The sequence below is a fragment of the Arachis ipaensis genome, chromosome B01 (assembly GCF_000816755.2).
Source record: "Arachis ipaensis cultivar K30076 chromosome B01, Araip1.1, whole genome shotgun sequence".
NCBI classification, from domain to species: domain Eukaryota; kingdom Viridiplantae; phylum Streptophyta; class Magnoliopsida; order Fabales; family Fabaceae; genus Arachis; species Arachis ipaensis.
The window spans coordinates 3,821,763-3,846,462 of NC_029785.2; the positions used below are offsets into that span (position 1 = coordinate 3,821,763).

General features: G+C 34.2%; 2 protein-coding genes and 1 non-coding gene across 6 annotated transcripts in view; 2 read left to right on the forward strand and 1 right to left on the reverse strand.

Annotated features, from left to right (window-relative positions):
• The window catches only part of LOC107647351 (rab3 GTPase-activating protein catalytic subunit), a 12,504-nt gene extending 1,748 nt beyond the window's left edge, over positions 1 to 10,756 (reverse strand). Inside the window, exons 1-18 of one of the 3 annotated variants that reach the window (XM_016351454.2) lie at positions 10,463 to 10,756; positions 10,227 to 10,299; positions 9,838 to 9,952; positions 9,663 to 9,730; positions 9,493 to 9,590; positions 8,717 to 8,888; positions 8,103 to 8,316; positions 7,387 to 7,513; positions 6,466 to 6,575; positions 6,250 to 6,339; positions 4,825 to 4,953; positions 4,529 to 4,662; positions 3,575 to 3,664; positions 3,397 to 3,470; positions 2,696 to 2,822; positions 2,522 to 2,593; positions 1,609 to 1,648; positions 516 to 790 (exon numbers count right to left, since the gene is read on the reverse strand). In XM_016351454.2, the coding sequence (XP_016206940.2) occupies positions 516 to 790; positions 1,609 to 1,648; positions 2,522 to 2,593; positions 2,696 to 2,822; positions 3,397 to 3,470; positions 3,575 to 3,664; positions 4,529 to 4,662; positions 4,825 to 4,953; positions 6,250 to 6,339; positions 6,466 to 6,575; positions 7,387 to 7,513; positions 8,103 to 8,316; positions 8,717 to 8,888; positions 9,493 to 9,590; positions 9,663 to 9,730; positions 9,838 to 9,952; positions 10,227 to 10,299; positions 10,463 to 10,608 (2,154 nt within the window). In that variant the 5' untranslated portion in view covers positions 10,609 to 10,756. Of the gene's footprint in view, positions 1 to 515; positions 791 to 1,608; positions 1,649 to 2,521; positions 2,594 to 2,695; positions 2,823 to 3,396; positions 3,471 to 3,574; positions 3,665 to 4,528; positions 4,663 to 4,824; positions 4,954 to 6,249; positions 6,343 to 6,465; positions 6,576 to 7,386; positions 7,514 to 8,102; positions 8,317 to 8,716; positions 8,889 to 9,492; positions 9,731 to 9,837; positions 9,953 to 10,226; positions 10,300 to 10,462 lie in introns of those variants that run through there. The other 2 variants (XM_021116105.1, XM_021116102.1) reach the window with 2 other exon arrangements.
• Positions 10,888 to 17,355, forward strand: LOC107644570. Its single transcript, XR_002357739.1, has 4 exons — positions 10,888 to 11,064; positions 12,872 to 13,096; positions 13,207 to 13,422; positions 15,921 to 17,355. It is a non-coding gene; the product is annotated as an uncharacterized LOC107644570 (transcript).
• LOC107647438 (ubiquitin-activating enzyme E1 1) overlaps positions 21,439 to 24,700 on the forward strand; it is a 7,363-nt gene continuing 4,101 nt past the window's right edge. The window contains exons 1-3 of one of the 2 annotated variants that reach the window (XM_016351585.2): positions 21,439 to 21,786; positions 22,308 to 22,681; positions 24,200 to 24,417. In XM_016351585.2, the coding sequence (XP_016207071.1) occupies positions 22,324 to 22,681; positions 24,200 to 24,417 (576 nt within the window). In that variant the 5' untranslated portion in view covers positions 21,439 to 21,786; positions 22,308 to 22,323. The remainder of the gene's footprint in view (positions 21,787 to 22,307; positions 22,682 to 24,199; positions 24,418 to 24,700) is intronic. The other variant, XM_016351533.2, reaches the window with a different exon arrangement.

Consider the following 24,700-nt stretch of genomic DNA (forward strand, 5'->3'; position numbering starts at 1 on the left):
TAGCTTACTGAACACTTATCAATTAAAAGCACACATTTGCTTGTTCTTAGACGGTTCTAATTATTTATTATTTATCAATCCATAATGCCCAACAGGATTCAAGGCAAAACCAGTTAATACTGAAATCAAAATTTAATACTCCAAATGACACCTTCCAAGCACTTGCAGGCATACTTGGATACGTATTGAGGTATCTATCTCTTTAACACATTTCGATGTTTCAAAACCCATATGTCTGGAGCACTTATCCTGTTCATTGATAGCTCAAGTTGGCTGTAAAATGCTAAGCAACAATTTAAATATGCTAACGTTAACAAGCTTTGTTTTATATTTACTTTCATCGTTTAGTTTCTTTCTGTTCAAATTGCTATTTTGACTTTCGCCTTTGTTTTGTATTTCTTTTTCTTTGATCCACTCTGCATTATCCTACCAATATGTCGAGAGTACACCATACTGTTGATGCAAAAAGCACATGGCCATCCCCTATAGCAAAAGAAAAGGAATTTGATACTTACTTTTTCTCCTTCTCTATTTGGATCAAGAAGAGGCTTCTGTTCGGAAGCAGGAAGAGCAGGAGCACGGTCCCAAATCTTTCTCCACAAATTCCCTTGCTCGGACATTCTCTTTGAAAGCCGTCCTCGTGGGGGCCATCTATCTTTTTCTAGAGCAGTGGATGATGATGATGATCCATGGTCGACAGGTTCATCCTCTTCCCAATCCCCCGGTGAATGCCATCGAATAAAATCTTCAAAAACAGCATCTGGATTTGCTGCTTTAAATGCTGACATATCTAATACCACCAAAAGCCAATAATTCTGAAGAATATCAGCTTGCATAATTGAACATAAAAAAAGATAGGAGGCAAAGAATTTTCATTATGCTGTATATTTCATGTGGATTAGAATCCACAAACACCAACAACAACAAGATTTATCCCCCTAGGTAGAGTCGACTACATGGATCAGTAAGTGCCATAGTTCGTCAGCATTATGGTATGACAATTTATCTTTCAATAATTTCTTCAAAGTTTGCTTAGGTATTCAACCTCTTGCCACCAATCTATATTATCCATTTAACTGTCTCCTCTATGGGTCTTTTCCAAACATGTCCATACCATTTACGACGAGATTCAAATATATCAATAATCAATTTTACTTCAACTCTCTCTAATGATCCACAATCACTTAAGGTAAAACTGAAATAATGGCAACTTTCAATAAGTTGTCAGGAAATTTCTTCTCCCAAAAATATCTTTTCTGGTTGAGTTTCATTTTACCAAGGAGCTAATAACATGAAATTTGAAATGCACCTTTGAAAATAGAAACAATCAAATGTTCAGTTTTCCAAAATCAGTGGGTATGGTGTAGACAACATCAAGTAAAATTAAAAATTAGGTTGACGAAAATCCATTGGAAGTAAGATACAAAAACTACGCATAAGCATCATCCTTTTATACATGTGAGTATATAAAGTTAAATTATCTTTCAATCTCTCAAACACCTGCTTCTAGAGGCCAGAATTGATAATTTCTCATAGGAAAAGAAGAAAAAGAATTTGAGTTATTATTAATAATTAGCAAGTAATATTTTAAATAATATACACTATTACCTGAAGTTAATATATCCCTTTCCAGCTGACCAGAAAAACTCTGCAAAAAAAAAAAATAACAGGCAATTATGAAGCAATGTATATTAGATTAATATGTTTCAATGAGTAATCTTTTGAGAACTTAAGTGTATGTATTTAATCTTTAGGCTAAGCGTCAATATGAAAATATCTCAAGAACTAAAATGTAGCATTTATTCTTTTAAGGACTATTAAACGAAAATATTTCAGGGACTACAATGCATACTTCTAATTGTTTGACTAAAATATGTTGGACCACATAGACCTCTGATTTGTATGCTATCTGCGGAGAGTGAGTGTATGTGCCCTACAATACTTCCTATTGACAAAAAAGGAAGTAAGAAAAACCATGCCAATGTGTTGGAGTATTTTGTTGGAGCATAATCCTTGTACTTTCAAAGTTCAATGACAGACTTTCAGACACATAAGTTTTGTCGGATAGGATTTTTTGTTTTGTTTTTATACCTAACATTGGTGTAAATAACGTGGTCTTTTACAAGGAATTTTTCTCTAAAATACGTTGAGATTGAGAATTATATGCTTTGTTTATAGTTTTCTCAAGCCAATTTTTGTGCTTGTAAAGATGATCTCTTTGAAGAGGAATTTTAAAACAACGTTTGAGTTGTCTTTATATGATCTCAAAGTCACAGGTTCAACTCGTGAAATCAGCCACTAATGCAATTATCGGGTTAGGCTGGCTATATTATATCCTTTGGGGGCAGCCCTTCTTGGATCTTGAGTTAATGCGAGACGTTTGTGCACTAAGCTATCCTTTTTATAGATTCTCTCTTCTCTTATATCTTCTTGTAAATTCATGATTTCATCTGAATACAATTCTTTTATCCAGTAAAATATAAATGATTATGATAACATGCATTGCATATGGGTGTCTTACAAATGAGTCACCTAAGGCTTCAACAGCTTGAAGCCGCTCCTCATGCATGTCTTCTGTCATAAGTGGTGGTTCCTGTAAATAACAAACAACAGTTAAAGTAATATCTTATTCAACACTGCCAAAGTAAGACAACATAATGAAAATTCCTCACTGGTGCCATGATTTTCCACACACCTGTGTGAAAGGGACATGCATACTTTGATATGACTTGAGAAGCATCATAGAATCAACAATACCAGCTGAACCTCTCCTTGTGAGGTCCGAAGATTTATCGTTAAATAGATCCACAATTCCAGGCTTTCTGTAAACAATATAAAATAGATGGGTAAATTGAAAGTGAAGGGTAAAATTAGCAAGCTAGCAATGCGTAAAAAGCACATTAAAAGCTAATGTCTCATTGAATATGCACGCTTGCAATATACCACTGTAATTCTATGGCCAGCTAAAACACAGCCTTTTTTTTAGGTAAAAAATATTGAAATTTTGAAAGCATGGCATCCATTGTTTGTTAAAAGGTGGACAAAACATAAACAAAGGTTTAATTAACCTTCAAAGTTCTCATAATTTAGCCTAATCTACATTTAACCCTATAGCTTAAAAATTGTTCATCAGGTTCATCTAAATAAATTTTTATAATCAATGTAGGGGATTGATTAAAAAGTTTTTAAACCATAGGGATTCAATTATTGAGTTGAATTCTAAGAATTTACAAAAAGATATGAACATATAAGAACTTCACTGAAAATTTAAGCATAACTGAGATTAGAAGCAATTAAGTGACCAAAAACAGTAATAGCCATTAAAGAGTAAGCTGTTATTTAAGAAACTAGAATTAGATGATAACACCCAAGCAGGCTCTCACTTGCTAAGTTCACCTGTCAACTATCCCAGGAATATCATCACTTGGTGTCGGCTTAATTGATGAATCATCCCCAACTACACTTTCTTCCTGCAAGACAAATTTACAGTTGGATGCAAAATAGAATAAGAAAAAAGTTGCTATCATACAATTATTAAACAAAAACCTAAAAAAAGGACAAAAATGTAAGTAACCTCAGACATGGATTCTATATGATCCAAACTTCCAATACAGTCTTCATAATCTTCAGTTTGTTGACTCTTCTTCTCAATGCAAATTGCAAGCTGAACATCAAAATAAAACATAGAATCAACTTAGACCTAAAATCCAAGCTAGCTGAAATATTGTCTTTTTCTCCTTATGTAGGGGGCTAAGGCCTAAAGAACAAATATAATGGGCAGGGCCAGGCCAGATTAAGTTAGAACCACCCCTAGCTTTTCATTGGGTCAAATTTTTAAGACCCAATCCCGACCCTAAACTAACAGAAAAGGATTGGGATTGGGTTAAACTGGGATGACCTGACATTTGATTAACGTATATAATTTTGGAAATTATACATAACAAAGTAATACAATCATAAATTTAAAGATGAAATTTAACAGATATATCTAAATTATTTTAAAACAAAATAACAATATATAACATAAAAATATTAATTGAAGTTTAAAAGTCTAACATATCACTAATTTCACTAAAGAGTATATATTTTAAAGAAATGCATGGCTTCAGTCCCGGCCAGGTCTACCTGAAGCATGGTCTGAACCTAACCCGAAAATAGCACAGGGAACAAAGGGAAAAAAGTTGAAACCGGAAATATATGCTTCAGGTCTGGGTCGGGTCTTAATCACTCCATTTTGGCTACAAATGTGGGATTGGTGTGTAATTGAGGTAGAGAAAGTACATCGTGGAACAAAGCGTAGTCAATATTGTTGTATATTTTTTGTACTCATTACATTAATTCATGAATAATGACAATAAGAAAACTATTCACTCCAAAGTGAAAGGAACAAGAAGTTCAAAATGTTGCAGAAAACAAAACAAAAATTAAATGAGATATATTATCATATAAAATGTGTTATAAACTTATAATCAAACAAGATCATAGGGTGTAAAATTCTCCAAAGATTCTTTAAAGAAAAGTAAATTACCATCTGAAGTTTTTGGTTGATCAAACATGTGGAAAGGTCAATTGGTCCGTTAGTTGGCATTCGAGGCAATAATTGTGTTTCTTCCCAGCACCACCTTACTTCTCGAACAAACTCTAGCCATAGCACAGATATAGCTGAAAAAAAAAACCGAAAGTCGAGTAATACAAGTCAAAATACACAGTACAAATTAGATGTCTCAGAAATCAATGCCACCTAGGTGATCAATCTGTTGATACTTTCATCGTAAGTCTTAGGCTATACACAACAAATCAACCCAAACCACTGTGGGTAATTACCACGTATATTGCAGTTGCCAAACCAAAGAGCATGTAGACAAAATTGAGCAAAAAGAAATTCTCGAGGTGCGCCTTTAATGGCCCGAGCAGTCTTATGTCCATCATCAGTAAAATTAGAGAATTCCACACCTGCATACATTAGCAAAATGATGTAAACTATCAATATCAAATCTTAAATGCAAATATCTCAGCATGGCATATTAGTAGTCAACCCCATGTGTTTGAAATATTAGGATTCTGATAGAATATTGTTATGTTTACACGAGAGGAATACTATCTCTATCAGTCACAAGTTGAAGAAATAGATCTGCATGGAAGGAAAGTGGAAAACCACACCTTAAAAGCTAGCTGATAAGGGGGAAGAACCACTCTCCTTATATACAACATCAAGCATCCTGTTGAATATCAGATTAGATCTGTTTTGATATAGTTTCCATCTTTAGATATCTAATTCTGTTGGATCTCCTAGTATTAAGGGATCTGATTCTATCTCCTAGTATTAAGGGATCTGATTCTATCATATCTCCTAGTATTAAGGGATTTTATTTCTGTACCTATGTATATATATATATTGACGCTGGGAGATAATTCTCTCAAGGGAATTCATCCAAAACACAATCCTTGTCTCACTCCATTCGTATATTTCAAGTCATCCCATACTACTCAATGTGGTACTTTGAGCACCCCATAATACCCAAGTCCCTAGCAGAATGCCATGAAACTTCAGAAGCAAGTTAACGGGGAAAGCGTTTAGATTGCTCATTGAATGGTGGACAGCCAACACAATGGTGGTGGTGGGGACCAAATAGAGATTAAAAAGAAGGCAAATGGAAGCGGCTTGCTATCAACAGAGAGCTGGATGCAGTAAATTAGGATTCTAACACCACAGATGCTTAAAATCAATCAATGAGTAGTCATAAGGAAGACATTAAATTATGTTCTAGATAGAAAAGAAAAGGAATGTTTAACAAGATGAAAGTGTTCATCAATTTGTAATGATTTGCATGTAAGATAATAGCAGTTCCCCCTTTCATGATTCATGAACTTGAAAATAGTGGCTGCATTGTCATTCAAACCACCACTAAGCTTTCATTCACTTCATTTTACTTGAAAGAAACAACCGATAGCCCAATTAATGATGTCTATCTATACAAATAGTAGATATTTCATCCAAACATATTGGACTTTTAAGTGATCTTCTTCCCCGTCCAAGAATAAGTTCCACTTGAAAATGGGAAATATCAATAGAACCACATTGGAGCCCTTTGCTCTTTGATGCCCAAGCCACAGGTAACTTATCACAGCAGATATATGGACCAGTGATTGAAAGCTACTGGTTAATAAAATTTCAAATAAAAGTATTGGAAAACCAAACTATTCAACCAGGATTTAAGACAAAATATAGGAGACAGAACAGCTAAGTACCATCAATAAATAGTTCTTTCAGCACACGATCTCTAACTGTGGGTGGAGGTACAGCCAACGATTTCAAATTATCAGCACCCGCATTTTCAACTGCTTCAAGCCAAGAGGAGGGAAAATGGTAACCATGTACTATGTACCAAAATTGAATAGCATTGCTATTCAAGCATGCTCGATTAAGTAAAATTTAAGATAGAATGCGCAGTAACAAATTAGAACCTGAAACAAAATCTTCCAGAAACTGTGCCTGAAATGACATTTCCAACGCATCAACTAGAAAACGTAACTGAGATGCAAATCCAACCCAATTCCCTTTGGAACCTTCAAGTCTATATGTATAAAAACGAAAATAAATAAGAAAAGTTTTTATAAATTGCATCAGAAGCAAAAGAAAACAATCACACTTAATTATGAGCTTCAGTAGTAATTGTACCTAAAACATACGATACTTGTTTATTGCCACTAAAAAAAGAAACAAAAATTCATGCTTAAGCTAAATTATGAAATTATTAGATTATTAGATAAAAGGACCTCCAGGAAATTATTTAAATTGAAAATAAGGTGACAAAGTTGTGGAAAGTATTCAGTTTGATGATGAAGAAAATTAATTTTTGGGTAGTTTAGTTTGTAAATTGACCTACATACTGAACCTGATTATTCTTTGAAAAAAGGACAAATCGATCCTTGACTTTTTGGTCCGTGGACACTTAAATCCTTGAGGATTTAAAAATACATTTAAGTCCCTGACCTCTTCAAAATCTGGATATATCGATCCCTGAGTCTAATTTGTCCGATTTTAAAAACTCTCTCACGTGTGCATCCGTATCAATCAGGTCAGTACAATGGAAGTCACATTTGATTTTTCTGTTGATTCTGACAGACCCAAGTGAACATTAGGGATCGATATGTCCAGGTTTTGAAAAAGTCAGGGATTTAAATGTATTTTCAAATTCTCGAGGACTTAAATGTCTACATATCAAAAGGTCAAGGGCATATTTGTCCTTTTCTCTTATTCTTTTATATAAGTTATAACTGCATAGCTTGAGCGGTAGGCAATCACTACTAACATAAGCTGCACCAACAACGAATAGCAACTATTCACAAAAGAATTTGGTTCAAGATGCCACTTGAAATCCTTACAAATTTGGGGAAATCCTTGGAGAGATCAACCACTTTTCAGCTTCATGAGGTGAAGCATTTTCTAGTTCAGCCATTTCCATAGAACTTTCAACCATCTTCTCGGACAATATCGCAACCAGTTCAAAAGCTGCATACAGCATAGGCATAAATTAAATAGTACTTGCATCTACATTAGAGAGATTCACGGAAATAGACTCTATAGCATGTGCCTTTATTTTATTGATTGATATATGCTCTTAGCAAGGCTTATTTTGCATATGCGTAATGCAATTAAATATGTTCTATTTGTTTAAAATCCTGTGGTTTTTTCTCTTTTTTTTTATGATAAAAGAGGGGAAGTGAGAAGAGGTAACAAGTGACTTGTGGCCAAAAAAACAAAAAATTACACACTTAACAATTCTATGGTCAACTAAAATTCAGAGGAATACGCATATTCAAAATAAAATTTTATGTGCCAAACACAAAAATGGCCCCAACTCAGCGGTATCCAGTATTCCACACTTACTACGGCAAGCGCATACTTACACTAATAGCTTATACTTCTGTGAGAAATACTGATGCCGACAATGAAATTTTCATAATTGGATTACAGGTACATGTGAAGATGAGTATTCATTTAGAAAGAACTAGAAGCACTCTGCATGCCAAAAATTCTTTGATAATTAACTTATTAAAATAACTCTTTCTATCTAAATGTTTCTATATCATAAAATTACCTTTTACAGGATCTTCTGCAGAATACCACTCACTCCAAGAACAATCAACATCCCATTGCAGGCCATTGGACTTTTCACCAGAAAGATTTTCTCCAGATTTTTCACCACCGAAGCCTTTCATATAGTCATCATCACACGGAAGCGTTCTATATGTTAGCTTCATTGTAAATCGGACCTTGAAATTATGAATTGATAGATCCAATGTGGAATAGGCCTTCAACATCAAATGCAGATTAATTAATACAGAGTAAAAGATTAAAGCAGAGGAAGAGAAGAAAGCAAAATTTATAGAAAACATCTTTTAAAAGAGATACGTGTGCTGTCCAAGCAACAGTACCAGAATATACAAAAGTAAATTAAAAAGTAAAAAGAAAGAATATATAAATTTCTTAGAAGCTCACAAGATTGTTAAATCTTCATGAATTTTTATTTTAAAAAATTCCTTAGCACATAGAAACAGAAATGTTCACTCCTAGTTATGGAATACTTATTTTCACTAATATATCCAGTGTACATAAGGACAATGCTAGAAGGGAATATCAAAATCACAATAGATGTACTAAATCAGAAAATATGAATATATATTATATAAGACAACTAGAGAAGGAACTCACAAACTTAGATACAAACAACTCGTACAAGCCCTCCAAATGCATTAATTTTACTGGAACCTGACTACCAATCCGATCTGCCTCAAACCTTCTAGTAAAAACAGTACCCATGCTTTGAATTCCGATATATGCTTTTCGAGAGGGATCATGAACTGGAACAAATGCTGGCCATAAACTATGAAGCCAATGTTATGAGAAACCACATCTTTATCTTGGTTAACTATACTAAATCAGATACTTCAACAATCATCGTATGTATAAATTTTTAAACTAAAAGTTTCGGGACCATTTGTCTGAGCCCTTTCCTTCAAGAAATAAGTACTTTTCTCAATAGAGGGTGAGTCTTGGTGCAATAATAGGTTGCTACCTAGTGACATGGAGGTCACAGATTCAGCCCTTAGAAATAGCATCTCCACCTACGGGGAGTAAGACTACATACATCTACCCTCCCTAACCTCCAGAAAGATAATCATGAAATCTTTCCAAAATGAAAAGGAAGAAGAGGCAATTAGTGCTTTCCTATAAGCTAGAATGAGTAACTTCTGAAGGGAAAAAAAGCTGAAAAAGTCCCTCACTAAAAGCTTTTTTTTTTAAACAAATGCTCCCTTTTTTAAAGTTCTCCAGTGAAAATAACAGGCAGGCCATAAAAACAAATATCACAGTGAACAAGCAGTTACTAGTTATCATTTACAATTAGACCATGATAAAATGCCAATGAACATAAGTTATTTTGATTTTCATTGCTTACTAAACACTAGACAACAAGTAAGAAGAGTTACCTTGAACAATTTGACAAAGCAATTGCGACAGCACTCAAGAGCTTGCTAGCTTCAGGTGCATCAAGAAGCACACCACTTGCACTTTGAGGAGCAATAACCTAGTGATAACCTAGAAATAGGTGATTCCTTATCCTTTGGGGAAAAAACAAAGCATAAGGATTAAACCATACCAAGAATTCTTTTACACCGAAACATAACTGCAGATCATGCAAATCAAAATTCCAGTCCCCATCTTTTACTGTAACAACAAGAAACCAAAATACATTAAACAACAACTATCTCGTGAGCCGCAACCTAAATCTACCAACCACTCACAGCCAAAAGAAATGGGAAAATGTCAAATACCATTAGGGTTGGTCTCAAAATAGTATTCCATGTAGTAACTTTTCATGGCATGCTTCATCTCGGATTTCACCTTGTACAAACTACCGGAATTCTCCAAAAGAATTGCACCTTTTTCCTTTAACCAAATAGATCAGAAGAAGCTCATTCAGGTACAGAAATAAAAAATGGCATACCCCCCCCCTCCCCTCCGGGCCCACATTTTTCAACAGATAATTATTATAGCATTCCACTGCTTCCAACTTCTACCAACATTGCATCATAATTAACAGTTAACACACTAGCAACATATAGCAAGAACAGAAAAAAAAATTCATAAAAAAGAAAAGCATTTCATAAGCATCAGTAACACAAGATAATAGACTTGCAGAATATAAATTTTCAATACTTACCAACAAATTAATTGGACCATCAGACATCCAAAGCCGACAAACAGCCTCTATTTCAGAAATGAACCTAAAAACCGATCAACCCAACCAAAAATAAAATACCTAAATTAAACCATGGAACATTTTTTGTTTTCCATGCAAAATTAAAAACAAATTAGTTACAAAAAATCAAAATTATCTTAAATCCTATAAAAAAGACAAAATAATAAAATTGTAATTGCCAAGTTTTTGCAGAAATTAAGGGAGAACAATTAATAAAAGAACACACGCTTTCTTCTTCTTCGTTTTCTTCTAGCTCTTCTTGTTGTTGTTTTGGGGGTTTGTGACGTGTAGCAGGAACTTGGAACTTGTTGCTGGTGGTGGTGGTGCTTGAGGAGGACGCCATGGAAGATTCCAGAAGGATTCTTTAAACGGAATCACACCATTGAAAATTGTTTCAATTCTTCTATCTTATTTCGGATGAGAAAAGAAGATGAATCTGCTTGATGAATAGTTCTTACTGTGGAGATCTGATCTGCTGCCTCAGCTTGAAATCAACGATCTCGTTCGTAAAACGTTTCTCACATATTATTATTCAGTTATTATCATGGTTCTGAAAACCGGACCGGACCGGCCGGTCGAACCGGTAATAAAAAGGGAACCACGCGTGAACCAACCCCCTCTTCCCCCAATCATTCATTCATTTAATCAGAGATTGGAGAACTCTGAAGCGAAGGAACCCTAGCCCTCCATCGTCGCCGCCGTTCCCAGGTCGTCACCGCCGTTCCCAGGTCGTCGAACCCTAACCCAGTAACTCGGCAGGTACTCTTCATCTTCGCTGGCTTCTCGGCACGGAACCCAGGTTAGTGGCTCGTCTTCATCTTCGGTCTTCTTCTTCAATTTTTGTTCCATTTTTCTTCAATTCTTCTTCGGTCTTGGTTTGAACTTTGAAGTTTGATTCTTCAATTCTTCTTCTTCGGTCTTCCGTCTTGGTTTCCAGTTTGGTATTCCCTTGTATTTGCTGGTGGTTAATGGTGGAAACTTTACAAATTTGCAAATTTGTATGTATGGTTCTGATTGCTCTGTCTTGTATTCACTATACTCTGATTGCTCTGTTAGTCAGTAATACTTACTCTGTTACTCTGTTTTAGTGTTTTAGTCAGTAATACTTACTCTGATGGCTCTGATAGTGTTTTACTGGTTTACCAGTTGCTGATGGCTCCTAATTTGTTTGTTGCAATATTGTTGAATGCTGTAGGCTGATGGCTCTTAATTTTTTTGTTCAAATTTACTGATGGCTTTGTTTGTAGTTGCCGGTTTTGCTGGGTGAAGGTTTAGTGTTTTGGAATGTTTCATAATATGCTAATGTTTGTAATTGCTGGCTTTGTTTGTAATTGCTGGGCGAAGGTTTAGTGTTTTGTGATGATTGGTTAATGTTTTGGTTTAGTGTTCTCCCTTCTCCCTGTATTTATTTCTGCATGTTGCTGAATTGGTAATTAATAAATTTGCCTTTCTGCTGTAAATCGGGACTTTACTAGGATTTGTTGCTGAATTTGTTGCTTCCCAGTCACAGAATCAGAACAGAATGCTCAGTCAGTGCTTGATTGATTAGCTTTGCTCACTGATTGTATTTGATGATAAATTTTAAATTTTAAATTTGCACTGCCTATGTTACTGATTTACTGTTCTTTTAGTGCTTTTTGTTGTTGTTAATCATTGTGATGAGCTTTGTTAAAATTTGCACTGCCTATATTACTGAGTGTTCCTTCAGTGGTTTTTTTGTTGTTAATCATTGTGATGAACTTTGTTAAAATTTGCCCTGCCTATGTGACTGATTCACGGATTCATCCCTCTCGTCATTATCATTGGCATGAACTCCGAACCAAAACCCCAACTCTCTGGATAAAATTGTAACGAAAGCTGATTGGGACTTTTTCTTCTACTTAAGGTATGAATCAGAATGATGAGGCCAAGTTGTGAATACACAAGTGTCAACGGACTATAATATATATTGAGTTTGTGACATTAGAAGGGTGTAATAATAACAATAATGGAGTCATGTTATTTGAATATTGAGGTTTAACATTTAAACTCTTGAGCTTCTCAGCCCTGTTTGATTCTTCATCTCAGGCAATTGAATCGAATCAACCAGGCCTTCCTTTTCTTTTTCTTTTAGTTGATTCTTAATTTTTCTAATATATGTAGCTTTCTGAATCAAGTGGATCAGATTATGTAGTTTTCTTGATTTGGGATATTTTCAGAGACGCATTAGAAGAGCTATTTTATTATTATGTTTGCTATAATAATATTCACATGTTCTGTATGCTTGTGATTGTTTCGGTGTTTACATTTTCTTTCCAAGTCACTTCTTGTGGTTGTTCTTTGAGTTAAGGCTTTGTATGTGTGTGTGAGAATATGTGATAATGTTGAATGCTGTTGCATCTAATAGGAGTTCTTGGAGTACCCTCATCTTTGGTCCTTTATAATTTATTTATTATTTTATTCTAAAACGGTTTTTCCAGTTGAACCACTGATTGGACCGGTTGGATCAATGAACCAGTAAACCAGTAATTAAAGCGGTTTGATGACCGGTCTGGTTTTCAGAAAACATTGTCGAACCAACTTAATAGCATTCCTCTATCAACCGTATTATTGTTAATTGAGTGCAGGCTAACGTTCCTTGGGGCATGGAGGGGCAACACAACAAGACGGTGAGAATATTTGTCGGTGGATTGGGGGAATCAGTAACTAAACAAGACCTCCACAGTTTGTTCAGCTCTTTTGGCAATGTCGAAGCAGTCGAAACAATCCGAACCAAAGGTCGCAGTTTCGCCTATCTTGACTTCCTTCCTTCTCCCACCGATGACAAATCTCTTGCCAGGCTTTTTAGCAAGGTTAGTTTTTTCTCTTATTTTTTTAGTTAAAACTTCATTAAATTCAATTGATTATAACAATATGCATTTTCTGTTAAAAACTAAAAAAAAAAAAATTATTGTCTTGGCAGTATAATGGTTGTGTTTGGAAGGGTGGGAAGTTGAAGCTCGAGAAGGCTAAAGAACATTATCTAGTGCGGTTGAAACGAGAATGGGATGAAGATGCTATGTCTAAGATTGAACATGTTAGTGACAAACCAGTCACTACTGATAAGTTAGAGGAAAAGCCCACAAAGGAGAGTTTAAAGACAAAGCAGCTCCACATTTACTTCCCGAGGTTAAGAAAGGTGACATACTAATATAACATACCTTTATTTATTCATTTAGTCGACACAAGTATGTATTCATTGGTCATTGACGTTGTTAAAAGCCAATATCCAATGAGTCTGGATGGATCAAGCTCCTCTAAATTGAGGATATTGGTAAAGTTACAAATTAAGATAGTGGGGTTCACATATGTTAGAAGTTACAAATTCAGTGGTGATTAAGCCTTCACTTCATCACTTTACTAACCTCATTTTAGAGGATCTTTTTTCAGTTTGGGAACCCTACGTTGAATGAACTCCATCTACAAATATGTTCACTGGTTGTGTTTCAACATGTTTTTTGGATGTTGAACCGTGGCCTTTAAAGGCGTTTGTGTTTTGAATAACCTTTAAACTGTGAAGCTAAAAGGTGTGGATGCCAGTCTTGGGTGTGTATCTAGTGTGGCTATGGCTTTGTAGAATGCCATTTTTGCGTATGAAAGTGGTATAACATGGGAAATATTATGTGAAATACTGTAGAGCTTTGTCATGGATTCATGTCTTAATATTTTTGGTTTTTTTTTTTTTTCAATGTCAAGAATTAAGCTCACAATATTATGGGTACAGTTATTTCGGTAATGAATGACACTAAGAAATGATCTGAACTGTTAGCTGTCTCCATTTCTATGAGGCCATACTGTAAACATTTATTATGACATGTTTTAAAGGTTTTGGCAGGAATAACAATGCCAACATTTGTGGGAGTGTCTAATTATGCTGTTCTCAGATGGTCTGTTTGTTTGAAGTGTGTCATCTTAGATTTTTTTAGGATTATTCTTTTCTTTTACATATCTTATAGGTAATTTTGTGCTTTTGGTGTCTTGTTTTTGTTCTGTGATGTATATGTGTTTTTTCGGGACTGTCCCTGTATAATATGTAGAGACTTCAGGGAATGTTTGCGACATTTGTAGCCTTGAAGACTCATTGTTGCCTTCTAGGTACTATCATGAGAAGAGAGAGAAAAAAAGAGAAGAGGGGAGGGGGGGTTGTATATAATTTTATATCATTGTTTTAAATGGTTTTTCATTTATATTCCTCCTCTACTCTGTTAAAATTTCTGTTCATGTAATACATGTTAGGTTTAACATCTTATCATAAGGTTTAAAATGGTCAAGAATTTGAGATTAAGAACCTAAGTTGTAATGCACCTTATAAGAAAGTATGCAGCTGAAGATATAAGATGTGAAGAAAAAGGTAAATGGGTTAAGGAAAATGTGGGGCAGGTTTAGAAGAATGATCTGGTGGGGGCAGGGTCAGCGTAACTGACTTGCTGACTCAGCAGAAGGGTGTGCGTGAGGTGCTGTGGAGAATATGCAGCATGGATAGGGCACATTTGTAGGAATATGTGTGTCATTTGGAGGTAGGCTATCATTTGAGCAACAAAAGTTCGGATAAATAAGAACTAACAAACAGAAGAGCCTAGCATGAATGTAGCAAAATTGTGAAATTCACTAATCTATCTCTCTTAATTTCTAAGCCAGATACCTCTCCTTGCACCATGTACAAGCAAGGCAATCCTATCCCACATGGCTTGCTTGTTGGAATGTTTGTCATAGCCAAATGTGTCAATGCCAATCAATAAGAATTGCTCTGAGCCTCTAGGATACACCCAACACTCGCCAAAGATACTAAACAATGCATTCCAAAGAAAGCAAGCCACTGGATAATGTAAAATGAAAAAAAAGTGATATTGATTTAGAATTCAACCTGAACATAGCACACATCTGGAGGATTATCCATATATGGCCTTTCAAACCTGAGAAAGGTCATTGTTATCCTTGGATGTGAATAATACACCTTTTTTCCTTCTTTTCTTTGTATCATATAACATTGAGGACCAAGAAGCTATTTCAGCAAAATTAAAGAAGAATCTGCAGAAATGCACACACCAGAAAAAAGAAAAAAGAACTCGTGTGCAAATGATAAAAAACATGAGAAACTCTAATTTGGCCATAGCGTAACGTATAAGATACATTGCCTTTGTTTACTGTCTTTGTTTCTCCTCTGTTCCAACTGCGACAAAACACAGGCTGAGACAGAGAGAAGGGATGAATGAGGCTGCAACAGAGGAAGAAGAACCTAATTGGGTTACCTAAGTTGTTTGTCTTTGACCTGACTACCCACCATATTTTGATTATGGCCTCAACACCACGGGAAAAAAAGCACTCCGCACCAGAAGCTCCATTGCATCCGGCTCCTGCTCTCCTCTGCCTCAATCATGTGCTATATACCCCTGCAATTGCTAAGCCTGCATGCTTCTATTGCTAAATTTTGGCTCAATTTGTATGTTTTTTAAATTTTTTGGATTTTTTTTGTTGATATTTAATTTAAGACTTCCATTTATCTGTGATATATAAATGTGTAACAGTTTTATTATGTAGAATGCATTCTTGCCTTTCCCTTATATTTGGTCATGTAAAGAAATGTTAATGCTTAATCATGTGGTTCAATTTTCACATGCAACATCTGTACTTATGCAGGTAAAACCTATACCATTCACTGGAACTGGAAAGCACAAATACAGTTTCCAGAATATTAAAGTTCCTCTTCTCCCTGTGCATTTCTGTGATTGCAAGGAACATTGTAGTCCTTCTGGCACAGAAAGGGGAAAACTACATATTGAAAGGGCAACAGAAATTGGAGGAATGAATGATGAAGAAATTAACATAATGAATGTCGTGATGAACAAACTACTTGGAAAAGAAAATGTTTCCGAAAAGAAGAATCTTGAAACAGAGGATTCCTTTGAATCACCTGCACATCCTGATGACTCTCAAGTAGGTAGTTCAACAGATGAAGATGATATCATTATTAACGTGAACACAAAGAGAAATAAATCGTCCATAATAGGGAGTGAGGAACTTCAAATGATCTTGGAAAATCAGGTTAATTTTCATTGCTGTCATTATTATTATTATTATTATTATTATTATTATTATTTGGCAAACAGTCTAAAGTTTCATGGTCTCAGAAATCTTCATGGAAAGAACTACTTGGTAATGGAGGTAATACTGCTTTCAATGCCACACTCATATTTCCTGCAGAGCAAGAAAGACCTGATAGTCCATCCCAATCCATATCTTTAAACGACAAAACTGAAAACATGGAAGGGCATGAACACCTAGGGAGTGAACCCACCGATACAGAATCGACAAAGGAGCTCACTGAAGATAATCATACCAACACATCAGCATTAAGAAAGCATGCTGAAGCTCAGCCTGCTGACAACAATGTGGAGTTGAAGAAGACCGGTCGAGGTGCATCATGGCGACGGAGGCAATCATGGACACAACTGGTTGCTGGAGACAACAGTTCATTTAGCATTTCACAGATTTTGGCAGGCATTACATTCTCAGAGCCAATGGCCAAGGGGTCTACCATGGACCCTGCAAATTCCAACAATCCCAAGCATAATAATGTAGGTAAGGATGCTATTAATGAAGTTGTTACTAGTGATGGGTGTATACCGGAAAAGAGTCAACATGATGGTGGTGGTGCCAATGATACTGCATATGAGGAAAAGAGTGAGACAAGAGAAAAGGAAGGATCGTCTGAAGAAACAGTACAAAAAGAGAGATCCACTGCGAGGGTTGAAGTAGGCGAAACTTGCACATTCATGAGAAGTTGTTCTTCTTTGAAAGAGTGGGCGAAGGCTAAGGCTGCTTTAAGTGGATCACTCAAAAGGAAACGTCCCAACTCCTGAGAACCAGTAAAGAAGCATGAATAACACTGTAGTGTATTTTTAATTTGTTGTTTTTCTTGGCTTATGCATAGCAAAATGAGGGAAATTAATTTTCAGATACTGCGAAATGATTGATTTCTGTTTGATTGGACAATGCTGTAGGGACTGCTTAACAATAGAGAGTGTGACAATAGTCAATAGCCATGTTGAGCTTGGGAATAGTCTTTCCCCCATATTTTTACTTTTTAACTGTTATAACTTATATTAAAATATAATTTTAATCTCTTAAATAAAAATTAAGATGAAACAATTTTAATCTCTTAAATTAATTTTTATTGTTGAGTTAAGTCTACCTAATTTTAATACATATTTTATTGAATTATCTTAGTTTATTTTTTTTTAATGTCTAAAATTAAGTTTTTTTTGGGTCTTGATGTGGGTTGGGAGAACCCAACCTACACCAAACACAGAAGACACGAGATGGGTACAAGACTAATGAAAGCTCAATGCCCTTTATTAACACATATCCCCTAATACTAATAGCATTCAAATTTAAAAGGATGAGCTTCTTAGAATCTTGGGTATAATTTTAATACTCCCCCTCCCTTCCCTTCCCTTCCCCTTTTTTTTTGGACTGGTATACTCTCGTCTTTTAATATTCACAAGGATATAGTTACTCATTAATGACACAAGGTTTAAATTGGCTGAAATTCTGGGCGCAAATGTAAATTAGATGAAATAGTCAAAATTGGTACATAATTCAGTCAAAAAACTCAAAAAGGTATAACTAAAGTAGTGAACTATGAGGAATTTCTAGTTTGCACACTTTACAAAAAACTCGTTTTTTATTCTAATAATTGGTTATATAAACATTCAAAATAAGGAGGTTGGTCAATTAACTCGAGTTGGTCAAGTAGTCACCTCATTTATCTACTTAAGAGAATATCGAAAATTCAAATTTTGTTTTGTACATGCAACAACTTATTGACTAGCGACAGACACTTAAATAAAATTCAGATCGACAGTGAATTAATCTTTGACCTATATCCTTTTAATTATTACAAGTATGAATACGAAATTGCCATCTTCTAGGGGTGTGCATGGGCCAGATAAAACCGAGTTTGATGTGACCCAGACCCGACCCGAAATATATACCGGGCCTATTTATTAGATCCGAATCCGACCCTAGATCCGATGAAACCTATACACTTTCGGGCCACGATTATACCAGGTAAAAATCGGGTGAAAACCGGGCCGTTAACATTACATTATCTTAATACCTTCTTATAAGCTAGCATGTAAAAATATCCAAATTTCCAAGACTCCAACCATTATTTGACATGGTAAAATTTACTTAGAAAAATATAACAAGCACCAACTCTTCTCTAAAATTAAAGTATAACCATAATCAATACTAATATTATCTAATAGCACCAAATATTTAAATAAATATAAATAACACAATATTATGCATTAGTCTAAAATCTTATGCATTTTAAACATAAAACATTAACTTATAGTCTTATAATAACTAATAACACAAAATATTAAGAATTACAATACTTAAATTCCACATAAGAATAGTCATCATCTATCACTAATAACACAAAATATTAATTGTGTATGATGACCGGGCCACCGGGTCGACTTCGGGTGACCCGAGCCATGGCCCGGACCCGACCCGAAATAATGACCGGGTCATTTTTGAGACCCTTACCCGGCCCTAGATCCAGTGAAATCACATCAAAATAACCCCTAAAATATTTGAGACCGAGTCGGATTTTTGGGCCGGGTCAGAGGCCATGCACACCCCTACCATCTTCTATGGCACAACACTCAACACCATTTTTCCAGGCTCAAATCCTTTCTTATTTTTTGTTCAAATTATATCCCAAATTCTATAAGTGAATGCTTATATATGAGTTTTCTTATTCGGCTTGACTTCTGGCTATTTAGGCTAAATTGTTGTTTGCTTTTCAAGATTTCATATTTAACCCCAAACAATTTGCAGTCATTTCTAAGTTACCCCACCAATAATAAATCACATGTCTTTCTCTAATGATGTCTCTTTCCATTTTTACTTTTTAATAGAGCTGGAAATGAGTTGAGTTGAGTCGAGTTAGACTAAGTTTAAGTTCGACTCATAAAATTAAGTTTGGCTCATAGTTCGGCTCATTAACAATCGAATCTATTTCGTAAGCTCAAACTCCACGAAAGCTCACGACTGACTCAAATAATAGGAACATAATCTATAATTCTATATCAATTAATTATTTTTATATTTATCTTTTATATATAATTTTGATGTAGGACATAAATAAAAAATTTACAATTTATTGATAGATAAACAATATATAAAATCGATCTTTTTATAATAAATAAGTTATAATTTATTGATATAAAATTATAAATTATGTTTTTATTATATGAGCCAGCTCGTGAGTTTTCAGTGAGCCGAGCTTGAGCTTAAGAAATAGGCTCCATTGTTAATGAGTCGAGCCGTGAGCCAAGCTCAATTTTTGTGAGCCAAGCTTGAGCTTGGTCTAGCTCGACTTACTTCCAGCCCTAATAACTCCTAGGGTTGGAAGTGAGTCAAGCCAGCTCGAGCTCGACTCGTTAATAGTTCGACAAGCTAAACTCGTGAGCTGGTGAGCCAAGCTTGAGCCTGAAATTGAGCTCATAAATTAAATGAGTCGAGTTTGAGTTTAGATAAGCTCAGCTCATTAGCTCGTAAACTGGCTCGATTATATATATATATATATTAATGATCTTAATTATTTAAAATTTTATATTTATCTTTTATATATAATTTTGATGTAGGACATAAATAAAAAATTTACAATTTATTGATAGATAAACAATATATAAAATCAATCTTTTTAAATATTTTTAAAATGTATAAGTTATAATTTATTGATATAGAATTATAGATTATGTTTTTATTATTTGAGCCAACTCGTGAGCTTTCGGTGAGTCGAGCTTGAGTTTAAGAAATAGACTCAATTGTTAATATATCGAGTCGTAAGCCAAATTCAATTTTTGTAAACCGAGCTTAAATTTGATCTAACTCGGATCAATTCGCCTTACTTCCAGCCCTAATACCTCCCCCTTAACTTGAAGTACCAAGTGAAAAAATAAATTAAAGTATTTAAAAAATAGGAGAGGAAGAAAGAAGAAAAGAAATAGAAGCGGCTTTAATTCTATTCTAACATGGAAAATTGACTCTCTCATTTGATAATTATCTTTTCTTTTTTTTTTATTAAAGATAGGAGACTCGAACCCGCAACCTCTTAATTAAGTATGAAGAGATTATACCATTTGAGTTATAATTCATTGGCATAATTATCTTCTTATTATCGTTATTGATTCGTGAATGCGTATGAAAGTTGGTGATGTAACTATGTACATTATATTGGTTGATATTTTTAAATTTTTTGTAATGTTCAACTTCTGTGAATTTTGTATAAGTTTTCGTTCACTACATATTAAAAATTTTTTTCGGAATAACAAAAATTAAATTCTAAATGTATTATTTTATTTATTAATTAATTATTAATATTTAAAAATATAAATAAAAAATATATTATTAAATTACTAAATTAAAAAATTGAACAAATAACTAAAAATACTTGTCAAAACAATAAATTTATCACCTTTAAAACTTTTTTTCAACATCATATTCAACCTACAAAAGCACCTTCATTGACCTTTTTTTTCCTTCTTCCTCTTCACATGTGAATTTTTAGCTACACTGAAATTCGCATTCAATGCTGATGAATTTATTATTAAACGCTTTGACATTCTCTCTTTGAAGTTATCTATGGTCTTTCTTTAAATTTGTCTAATTTCACCTTTACAAATTGGGACTTAGAGTTTCAATGAGAAGAAGAAGATGAGCAGAAGAACAATAATCTTCGAAAAAAAAGAAATATTTAGATGACATTATTAACCAACAGCCACATTAGATTAAAAATTAACGAAATTACGCATAGACTAATATTTGGTTAGAATTGTCAAACAAATATAATTATTCATGAGCACAACAATTATTTAAATTATTCATGGTCAATTTTATCAGTGTCAAAATATTTCATGATAAAAAATAACTATTTACTCTTATTTTGTTAATTAATTTAGTCAATGGAATACTAAATAATGGAATGGAACAATAATATTTTTTTTTAAAATTACATCATACGCCTTGTTGGCTTGTTAGACGAATCGTATTGTACCGTATAACCCAAAGGGAAGGTCGTTAATCTCACCGCGACGACAAGCCAAAACGCCGACGTGTCACCTCATTCTTTATTCTCTCTGACTTATCTGATCATCACTTCTTTGTGACTCTGTCCGTCTCCTTCTACTTCTCTTCTCTCTGAGAAGACCGAAGGCAAGAGGGAGAGTAGCACCTCTCCCATACAAATACCGAACCCCGAACAGCCTCTTATTATGAAAATCCATAAATACCCCTCTTCTTTCTCACCTATATAATTCCGCAAATGAAATTAGACCACCTTCTTAGAATAATAAACCCGCAAAACCACTCTCACAATCACAAGAAAGAAAAGATCGAAACCATAACCATTTCTCTCTGATTCTCGAAAGCCAATCAGATTTGACCACTCCTCTCTTCCTTCCTTCTTCTCACGAAGGTGTTCCAATCGGTACGTTCACGCTTCTTTCATTTTCACTCCTCCGTTCTTGTCCTTGATTAGCTTCACCGTTTTTCAATTTGCAGCTCAACCAAATCGCATCGTGTTGCGTGAGCTAGGATTAGGGTTTATCATAGTCGCATCTAATAATTTCTTTGATTGTTTTGTCTGTTTTTCATTTACTTTGGCTCTGATCTACTTATTTCGTCTTGATGATGATGAGGATGATGAGAACGACGACTATGTTAATTTTAATTGATAGTTTTGTTTGTGTTTGATTGTTGCATTTTCTTGTTCTTTTATTGTTCTTCTCTGATACTGATTGATTATTGCATTTTCTTGTTCCTGCTGTTGATGAACTTTGTTTCTTGTTTAATAGTGTCTTCTATGATTATTGCTATTCTTGTCCTTGTTTTTGTTTGATTGTTTCATTCTCTTGTTACCTTCTTTTCTTTAATGGATTGCTGCCTTTTTTTTTTGTCCCTGTTCTTGCTGTTGATGATGCTATTGATTAAGTTTCGTTACGTGTTCAGCAGCTTACTGCACTATATGCTTCGTGTAAAGCGACCCTGCGAAGGAGTGTTTGTAGAAGAAGACACTCAGAGCATAATCAGCAACAACAACAGCGTTTTCTTCAAGAAGAATCGGAACACAGTTTCCTCTGCCCCAACCGATACCGCTGTGGACTCCACAGTGAACAAAGACAACAGTAGCTTCTGTAGCAGCAGTAGTAACAACGACACCAGCAACAGCCGAACAACTATGGCTTTGGGTGAATCCAACCCACCGGATATTGATGAGGATCTGCACAGCCGACAGCTCGCTGTGTATGGCCGTGAGACAATGAGGAGGCTGTTTGGGTCCAATGTGTTGGTCTCAGGGATGCAGGGCCTTGGTGTTGAGATCGGTATAGGCTTTGAATACTTGTCTTGCTTATTTTATTGCATTATACTGTGTAATGTTGAATGAATATTAACTTGATTATATTTTATGTGAGGTGCCTTGCATTTGTTGTGTGTTCAGGCACACAGTTTGATTTTTAATTGAATGAATATACAGTTAAATCTTTAGAATTAAGTGACTACGAAATTTGGATCATATGCTCCAATTTGATGGTTTTTATGAAGCTTTATGCCTTCAGCCGATAGTAAAATAAAACCTTGATCTGCTATTAGATAATGGTCCTTGATTCATCCCTCCAGCTGTAAAAGGTGTGAGTAAGAGTGATGCATAAGAAAATTATCCGTAATAAAAAGTGCTTTATTTATTTATTTTTAATTATCACAAACTTTTCTTGTTGATTGACTTTGGTAAATATTTCTAGATGTTGGATTAAAAGGAACCAGAATCATAAGTTAAGAGCAGATCAGTTGTTGTTTTTTCTAATTAAGATTTAAGAAGGCAGTTCAAAGTTGGAAAATTTATGCAATTGAATTCATAATTTTTTATAATCAATTCAGATCATTTCTTTATTATTTTTGTAAAATACTTTATTAATTCATTGTTGATATATCACTTCTTCAGCAACTTACCTGAAGTCCTTACTCCTTTCTTATGTTATTTAATGTTGGCCAGTTGATTAGCTACATTTTGGTCTTTTGGAACAGTAATTACCTTGCTAGTTACAACATGATATTAAATGCTATATTAGTACTGCTATCTTAAATATGTTTCTCTAACATTACATTGATAATTGTTATGTTTTAAAATATAAAAAGTAAAATACATAATATTTTTGCCATATATTTTAGGAATTTTTATTCTATTTTTTCATCATAATATATGTGGAAAAGACAGAGATGTGAAATATACAATGTTATAGAGGACAACATGAACTAGTGAACTTCTAAAGTCATGTAAATTAAACAATAACTTTACCATAGTGTTAAGATTTACCCATATTATATGGTTATAATTTATGTATAAAGTATTACTTGTTCTTTTATAAAAAGGTAAATATTATTGATACTATTATTATTCATTATTCGCATATGTAATTGAATATTATTCATATATCTTTTGTAAGTATTATTTATTTATTTATATGTTTATATTTTTAAATAAAAAAGAATGATAAAGACCTTGTTCATTGAAAGATCTCCTTAGGCAGCTAGGCATACATGATTAATTTATCTTATATTTTGATTAATAAAATGGGATTTTAACAGATGAACTTGTTCACTTTGTTGCTTGCACCGAACAATTAAGAAGATAATATCGTATTATATAAGTCTATCCTATCATGTTTTATACACTATATCATACAGTATACTAGTATACCCAAATAGATCTTCTAATGCATAAGGGCAGTTTGAAGTGTTTCATTGGTTTGATTGCAACTTTCTATTTCGCAGCTGGGCTAAGTTCAAAATTTTGGTATTTAATCATTTGTATGCTAACATACTTTACTAATTAATATCTGCAGCAAAGAATCTCATTCTTGCGGGTGTCAAATCTGTGACATTGCATGATGAGAGGACTGTAGAGCTATGGGATCTGTCCAGTAATTTTGTGTTTTCAGAGAATGACATTGGAAAAAACAGGGCACTGGCTTCTGTTAGTAAGTTGCAGGAGCTCAATAATGTAGTGGTTGTACTAACATTGACAACTGAACTGACAACAGAGCAGCTTTCTAGATTTCAGGTACTCTCTTCTAGTGACTATCCCTTTCTTTGAATGAATTTCATATTATGTCCCATAATGCATTTATTTTTACTCATGCTACTGGTGTGTCTTGATTTGATTATAACCATTAAGTGACAAATCAATTCTTACTCGTAGAAGAATATTGTTTGTGATGTTTTAATGTTTTAATATTATTAGGTTTTGAAAAGGCAGTGTACCTGCTGCAAACTAGGTCACATATTTGCTAATAATAATTTACTTTGGCTTCAAATTATTTTGCTAGAATATCGAGGATACAATA